The 8718-nt window shown below is 46.6% G+C and overlaps 1 protein-coding gene across 2 annotated transcripts in view; it reads right to left on the reverse strand.

Annotated features, from left to right (window-relative positions):
• Trappc12 (trafficking protein particle complex 12) overlaps positions 1-8718 on the reverse strand; it is a 64667-nt gene that overhangs the window by 31713 nt on the left and 24236 nt on the right. For both annotated transcript variants that reach the window (XM_004648063.3, XM_023708337.1), the window contains exon 3: positions 6090-6206. In XM_004648063.3, coding sequence (XP_004648120.1) covers positions 6090-6206 — 117 coding nt within the window. The remainder of the gene's footprint in view (positions 1-6089; positions 6207-8718) is intronic.

An 8718-nucleotide genomic window follows, 5' to 3' on the forward strand; every position in this document is an offset into this window, starting at 1 on the left:
AAAAAAAAAAAAAAAAAAATTTAAAAAACAAAAACAAAATTTAAGAGAGGAACACAAAGATGTTAGAAACTTCGTATTTCTAACCATTTGCAATTAACACTTCCCCAAACAATGTTCTTGGTGAGGGAATACACAGCTAGGGTCAAGTACAATGTTGTTCCTATCTAGAAGGTGAAACACCACCTCTGGAGAGGCAGCTCCCAGGGCCGTCACTGGCCACCCAGTGATTGGGCAGTGGAGGGCTGCAGCTCACAGAGCAGGGAAGGACAGACGTGGTGTCTTACTTACCTTCTTGAGTGTGGGACGCAATGCCTGAAACCCGCAATTTAAAGGTGGAAAGAGGGCCGGGGAGATGGCTCAGTAGAATGAGCGCTTCCCTGGCAAGTGCAAGGGCCTGAGCTCAATCCTTGGTTCCGCAAAAAATAAAATAAAATAAATAAATAAATAAATAAAATAATAAAATAAAGTAACAGTGGAAAGGTTCAGTTTAGCTCTGCTTCAGTGCAGGGCCCGCTGGGTACACAGAAGAAACAAGGCAGCGTCACCTGGCCGAGCAGAGCTGCTCACAGCATGGTGAACAGGAAGCAGAGAAGGGAGGAGCCAGGGAGGAGATAAACCCTCCCAGGCCACGCCCACTGCAGCCTCCTCCCATCACTGCCCAAAAGTCACTGGGTGTGGGGCTCTAGGGAACTCCTAAAATACATGGTAAATATAAAGGAAAATCCAGGGCCACCAAATAAGCGGGGCGGGCTCAGCCTTGGCAGGAAGGTTTTCCTGAGCGTCAGTCATGGCTAAGCCATCTTCTGCCTGTCTGCAAACATTAATAAGTGCTGGCATGCTAGGAGGCCCGGCACAATTTGCTTTTATGCTCAAAACTGCTTTTGAAATTTATCCATATTGATGACTACTGCTCTCGTTCATTTATTTCAATTGCTCCAAAGTATTTAATTGACTGTACAGAAAATAATTTTTCTTTTTTCTGCTGTGATTGCTAGTAACATTTTTGGCTAGTATGAATAAAATGGAACAACTATTTTTTTTTTTTTTTTAAAGTTGTTTGAGACAGGGTCTCAGGCTAGTCTTGAACTCACTGTATAGCCCAGGCTGGCCTCCAACTCGTGGTAATCCTTCTGCCTCAGCCTCCATGCCTTTCACACCTATGTACAAGAGCTCCTTAAGAGACTATAACTGCAAGTGGGACTGTGGGATCGAACATTGTGGAGTGTGTTCATTCTATTAGCTATTGTTAAATCGCTACACAGAGCAGTTCTATTAATTTTCACTCCCACCACCAGGGCGTTGCCAACTGGCACTGCTAACAGACAACGCTCGCACCTTTTTATTTACACTTTTGGATCCCAAGTGAGTGTGAGCAAATTTTCCACACTTATCAGGCAGTCTGCTCTGGGAACTGCTTCTTCCTTTCTATGGGGCAATTTCTTTTTCTAATTAATTTGAGGAAGTTCTTTGCATCCCGGATACAAGTCTTTTGTCATTTGTGGGGATTTCAAACATTTTTTCCTGTCACTTTTTAAATGGTGGTGCATGTTTCCAGCACCTGGGAGGCTGAGGCAAGAGGACCACTGTGAGTGAAGGCGACCTTGGACTATACAGTGAGGCCCTGCCTCAAAAAAAAAAAAAAAAAAATTAAAAAACATGCATAATTGGTTTTTTAAAAAATTATAAGAATTTCTTAAAAAAAAAAAAAAAAAAAAAAAAAAAAGAGAAAAATATAAAGAAAGAAAAGCCTCTGTGACTTTTGTCTTATACTGAAAAAAACCTTATTTAGAGTTCTATTTTCCACTTTATCACCCAATTAAATCAGCGCTACTGCTTATTGACTGCCTCATTCCCCCAAACCTGTAATTTCCATACTGTCCCGAGCGCATGTCTCCACTGCTCTTCTTTCTCTAGCCTGATGCGGGCGCTGCGGGGACAGAGAGGCCTTTATCCTTCTACAGGTCAGTTGAGCAACCCCAGCTTTCACCCCCTTCGCCAGCCACAGCAGGGTCACAGTCGGTCGGAGGCGGTGGAGCTGATCTGTCGCCCTGAGCAGTGAGTGGCCTCCTGACCTCTGGCCTGGTGGAGAGGAGGGTGCCTGGCCATCCCTGGCAGGGCGGAGGTCACCACTCCTCCGTGACAGCAGGGGCACTGCTCAGGCCCCCTGCTGCCAGCTGCTAGACAGGATGGCTGCTTGGCCTCTCAGTGTGCTTGGGGCTATTTTCATCTGACTGTTTTCCACCTCTTTTTTAATTTTTATTTTTATTTAATTTTTTTGGCAGAACCGGGGATTGATCTCAGGAGGACCTTGCGCTTGCCAGGCAAGTGCTTACTCTACTGAGCCATCTCCCTGGCCCTGTTTTCCCCCTCTTGTTCCCGCCCTGCAGCAGTCACAGCCGCTGTCCTCCATTTTCAAAGCCAGGTGTCAGAAATGTTCACTCACTTTTAAAATTAGGGTTTAAAGTATGCCGCAGGGGAAGTTTAGCATGGGGAATCTCCTAAATCTCGTGTATTTAACGCATAGGCCACGTGGAACTGTGATCAAGTGGCCCAAGAGGAAAATATCTAAATTTAAACAGTATATAAATTTAAGTATTATTTTTTCCTTTTTTTTTTTTTTTTTTTTTTTTTTTTTCCTATTTTGTTTTTTGAAACAGGGTCTTGTTCTGTAGTTCAGGCTGGCCTTGAACTCACAGCTATTTTCCTGCCTCAGCCTCCTGAGTGCTGGGATCACAGGCACCCACCAGCAGCCCAGCTCCAATCTTGTATATCTTACATCTTAGGAAGTAAGATATAAACTCCATTTGGAACATGGAACATAAGTATAACTTTCAAAAGACAAGTAACCCAATAAAAGCACTGAACTAACAGTATGTGGCTAGTCCTTTTCATCTAACACGCACAGCGAATCATTAACTCAACATATGACACTATTAAAGTGATTAAACTGTCCTAGCCTCAGTCTGTGACAGCCATTTCTCTGTAAATTATAATCTTAGAACACTGGTCTGACTTATGGAAATACATTCAGAAATTCTTCCCTGGCTGCAAAGACAATGGGACTCTTTTTAGGTCCTAATTAAAATACCAGGGCAAAGTAATAATCTTTTTATAAATGTATTTCTCATCTTAAATAAGTTCCCTCATTAGGACTCTTAAGAGACTCTTAAATGGCCTGAAGTATCGTCAATGTATAAAAAAATCAAAATATTGTATAGGTTTATTAATACTAGGAAGGACCAAAGAAGGTGAAAAGATAGCCTCTGTGCATTATTTTTAAATTTGTCACTCTAAAATGAAGTCATGTGTACTGGGGCCTCCTACTCATGATGCTACAAGTAGTACTGTATACTTTTTTTTTTTTTTTTGTGGTACCAGGGATTGAACTCAGAACTTTGTACTCGGCAAGCAGGCACTTATACCGCTGAGGTATATCCCCAGTCCTGTACGTATTTTTTTCAAGGCCAAATACAAAAAGGAGAATGACCCCCCCTTCACCCACGGCATGGTCTGCTCATTTTATCTAAAGTTGACACAAGACACACAAACAGTCATCTTTCAGGACATAAAATTTCATTAACAAATTATGAAATTATGAACATATAGACATTTAAAAACTAGGTTTTTTCCTCCTCTCCATCCCCCCACCCCCTTGGGAGGTTAGGTCTTGCTACAATTGCCCAGGCTGGTGTTTAACTCCTAAGCAGGAGGGACCATAAGTGTAGGCCAATATGCCTGACCGTTCCCCAATTCTTTTGAAAAACAAAAGACCTCCACTTTTTTTCCTTCTTACAGCTTTTAAATCACAGGAATAAGAATCACTTTAGTAAAAGAAACTATGAGACATTTGACTGACACTTCTTAAAAGTGAAACTTAATTGCTATGTGTACAGTGTCTGCCCAAGCGTGTGACTATTAATTACCTGAAGATACTCACTTCCATGATGGGACAAAGACACTGGGTAGTCTGGTGGCTCACAGAGCCCCACATACCACAGTCCCTCGTGTGTCTCTGCCTGGGGTCTGCAACCACCCCAGGTTAATGAGAAAAAGACTCCTGTGTGTGCTGGTGGCAACACGTGAGTGACAGCCCACAGTGTAGCGAGGGGAGTAAAGGGAAGAGGACAAAGTGCCTGGGGTCATCAGGCTCTGGAGCACCCCTACCACTTTGCAATGAGCGGCTGAGCACTGTGCCCAGGTGAGAGAGGTCCGAGGCCGCCGACAGAGCCCGGGATGGCCACTGTTAGAGAACTGGGTCACAGGGTGCTGCTGTCCAGAAGAGGGGCATGCAGCTCTCCTGTGGGCTGGATGGGGCCAGGCAGAGGAAAGGAAGCAAAAGTCAGGGGTTGCAGCAAGCAGCCTGGCTCCCCCAATCAGGAGGGCTTCTCACAGAGGCCAGAAGCCATGGAGTCACACACCCTGAAAGGATGCCACAGCTGACTCAGGAAAAAAACAATTACGCACTGTGCTGAGTGTGACCGGTAAAGGCCAGGAACCACTCCTGCCCTCTGGACTAACTTAGGACTTTTCAAACATCCACAATCTTGGGCTGGGGAGATGGCTCAGTGGAATAAGCCCTTCCCTGGCAGGCACAAGGGTTTGAGTTCAATACCTGGTTCTGCAAAAAATAAATAAATAAAATTAAAAAAAAAATCTGCCTATTTCCTATTGGGGCCGGGGAGATGGCTCAGTGGAATAAGCACTTCACTGGCAAGCGCAAGGGCCCGAGTTCAATACCTGGTTCCATAAAAAAAAAAACAAAAAAAAAACCCCACACCCATAATCTCTAGCAGCAAGAGGGCACCCTGGGCACCTAACTTGCGAATCCTGAGATACTGGCAGAGTTGATGTACTATGGAAAGGCAAAGATTATTGTCTTCCCAGTTCTACCACAAGATATGTGCAAGTCAGTCATTTGGCTGTCACTGCTGGGACACAAAAGCAGACTCATCTAACCAGAGATGAACCACAGCTTCTCACAAATAAACTTAGAAAGTTCCTCCCTCAGGTTTCACAGGCTATCTTCCGCTTGTCTGAAAGGGTTACAAAGCTGAATCCTCAGGTGGGCAACATAGCTCAGTGGCACAGCACCTGCCTGGTAAGCCCAAGGTCCTGAGTTTAATAGCTGGTACCAAAAAAAAAAAAAAAATTAATTCCCCTTAAGTCTCTAAAGTTCTCAACTATTAAATCCTTAGCAATGGAAACTTGCTCAAACTAGGTAAAATCCAGAGGTAAGTAAAAAACAATTGGTTACAACTGAGAAAGACAAGATGGAGACTCTCGGATTTCTTGTGCCTACAGCACTGAAATTTCAAATTCCACCAAGCATGCTTAGAGCCATGAGGCAGATCCTCTGCCTACATCAGACACTGTTGGATGTCAAGGAGGACCTGATCCTGGAAATCCAAAGCGGTCTGAGATACGGCTGTCACTTGATGACACCCAGTTACTGGGAGGCCAATTTAGGATTTCTGGATGAAGCCCACGCGGTAAACTTCTGGTGCTTCTCCCTTGATAATCTGGAAGCACAACCCAGCCCTGCTGAAGTGTCTTTCAGGCATGCACTCACTGGGAGAGATCAGTTTGTGCAGTGTGGTGATTCAGTGGTGGGGGGCAGTGCAAATCTCTCTACAACGTCTGTGGCAAAGCTGAAAGAGCTTATGAGTCACCCATTCCATAAGGAACCTTCCACATCAAACAGAAAAAGTTGAATATATTTTAAAAAGATCATGAGGGGCCAGGGAGATGGCTCAGTAGAATAAGCAATTGTTTGGCAAATGCAAGGACCTGAGTTCAATCCCCAGTTCTACCAAAAAAACCCAAAAAACAAAAAACAAAACAATCATGAAATCCATCTGATGAAGCATACCTGATCAAAGTATGAGCTCCTTCTAGTCATTTGATTTTTTTTCCAAATGGCATTTTAATTAACTGGACTTAAAAGTATCAACATGTTAATATAAAGCCTTTCACTGCACAGGCTGGATTCTGTGCCAACACCGCTTTCCTTTTGTGTAACTGCTTCCGATAACATAGCAGTTGGAGCCACTCACTTCCGGGATGGGTCCCGCCACCATGTCGCTACTTACGATCAGCTGCCTCAGCCCCACGAAGGACTGCTCCACAGAGCTGGCGGTCAGGACCTGCCTCTTGGCCGCGGCCTTCTCGCCCAGGAAGCGAAGCATCAGGTCTTTCACGGCATCTCCCTGGGAAGAAGGTGACAGTGTTATCAACTTTGCCAGAAGTAGGAATGATAGGAGACTCTTCACTGGGGAGAAATGGTAAGTCAGCACCTGGATCCAGACTTGTGGCAGGAGGTGAAGCCAGGCTTGAGAAGCTTCCACTGATTTGCTCTGGAGGCTCCCCACAGCATCAGGTGACCTCTGGGGGTCGAGTGGCTTGCTACCGGGAAGAGCACTGTACAAAGGCCTGAATGAAGCATGGCCCAGGTCATACCTACCTGATCCCCAGCAGGCCAGGTTCTCCACTGCAGGCAGCCCGGGCAGGCTGAAGGAGCGGTCACCTTCCTCCACATCAGGTCCCACCAAGTCTCCAGCCCTGCACTTTGTCACATGCGTTCCCCTCTGCACTGGGCCATCCTTATCTGCTGACCTGACTCCTTGTGTCATACCTACCTGGGGTGGTACGCCATGTGTCACTTACATCAGAGAGAAGCCATGAAAGGGCAAGGGGAGGCAGGAAGGGTGCATTTGTGAGGCCCAGGAGAGATACACCAGACCTGGGATGACCAGGGACCACCTCGAAGCAGGAGAAGCACTTGGGTGGACCACAGCAGGAAGCCCAGGAGATGAGTGCCTGTGAGCCTGCACAGTTCCCTGCAGCCACAGGAGAAGGCCAAGCACTCTGAGCTGGAAGTTGCCAGGTCAGATGCCACATGGGACATGCTATCACCATGCACAGGTCTTGGTGCCGGGGGTGGGGAGCCCGGCTAGCCTGCTCACTCCTATCCCTAACACTCTTATGGTCGGTACCCACCAGGGTCCAAAGCCACAACTGCAGCCACCTCAAGTACAAGTCACAGGAGTCCAAGACAAACAGCAGCAACAGGACAGAGCTCTGGACAGCCCCTTTCCCTTCTGTGGCCTTGGTGGAGGTGTTGATGGTGGGAGCAACCATTCTGAGCTCCCTGAAATGCCCTGAGACCACCACAACCTGAGGTGCCCCACATCACACATGCTCTGGGGATCCAGTGGGCCAGGTGCTGACCCAGGGCAGCTTCGAAGTTGCTGACAAAGGTACACAGTGCAAAGGTCCCCAAAGTCTGCGAGTGACTGAAGAGAGAAAGCAAAACTGGCCACTATCAGGAGGGTGACAGAGGCTGGATCCCCTTATGTCAGGAACCTGTGTCCTGTGTGAACTGCACCTTCTGAGCCTGGCAGAGACAAGCCAGGCTCTGCATCTCCCACACAGAGCCACAGATCTGTGTGTGGGCTACGATTTTGTAATTTCTGCTTTCAGAGAGAAGATACGTCAGGTATCAGAGCCACAAAAGCAGTCAAGCAACTGAGGAGCTGGTAAGTAAAGGACAAATACAAAAGGCCCAGACGTAGGGTTTCTTAAAGCTTCACAAAAATGCAACTTGTATTAGACAAAGAACATTACTGCAGCTGCAGGCCCAGCAATCCAGGCAAAGAGCAAAATCACATCGTGATGCTGAGGAGGGAGGACCAATTAATTTGGATTCTTCTGTCCTAATGCCATCTTTGATCAATGAAACCACGCTGATGAAGCTTTTGTTAAATTTCTGTTAGGCAACATTTTAGCCACCATGGGATGTGCAGGGGGTAGGAGTGTTTGTACAATGACCAATGTCTCACCTAGGAAAGCCTGAAGATGTGGCCATACATCTTAAAGACATACTCATGCTCTGTCACTGGACAGCAGTAGTGGTGACATGTGGCTCAAGGGACTGCATACTCTACATCCCTGTGGCTACAGGAGTGATGACAGGAAGCTTTCCCCAGTGTTATGAATGTCCCCAAAAGCCTCATGTGCCCAGAGGTGAGACTTTGGGAAGGAGACTGGATCAAAGCAGGCACTACACTCACAAGTGGGTAAGTCCACAGAGGGTTCCACAGCGGACTTGTACTCAGGAGGCAAGGCCCAGAGGCAAGCGACCTGGAAGGCTATGTCTCTTGCCCTCTTCCTTCTCTGCTTCCTATCCCCATGCTGCGAGCAGCTCTCCTCAGGCCAGTGCCACCCTGCCTTGGAGCCAGCTGACCATAGACTGAACCTCTATAAACACTGATCCAAAATAGGGCTGGTGAGGGGCCGGGGAGATGGCTCAGTAGGATAAGCGCTTGACTGGCAAACACAAGGATCTGAGTTCAATCCCCGGTTCCGCAAAAAAAACAAAAAAAAACAAAAAAAAAAAAAAACAAAATAGGGCTGGTGAGATGGCTCAGTGGTCTAAAGCACCTACTTAGAACAAGCTTAGCAAAGCACAAGGACAGCCCTGCCCCCTGGTGGGCTGAGCTGGCCACACACACACACACACACATACATAAATAAAAATTAAAAAACAAAACAAAATAAACCTCTCCTCCTTTAAGCTGTGGATGTCGGGTACTGTGTGCAATGAGGAGAGAGTGGGTCAGACAGACTTTGGTACCAGAGAAGTAGGTGTCACTGCTGTGCTGTTACCCTGGCCATGTGGTTCAGGGGCTTTGCACCTGGCTTGTGGGCAGAATTTTTTTT

Source organism: Octodon degus, unplaced genomic scaffold (assembly GCF_000260255.1).
Source record: "Octodon degus isolate 3935 unplaced genomic scaffold, OctDeg1.0 scaffold00351, whole genome shotgun sequence".
Taxonomy (NCBI): Eukaryota; Metazoa; Chordata; class Mammalia; order Rodentia; family Octodontidae; genus Octodon; species Octodon degus.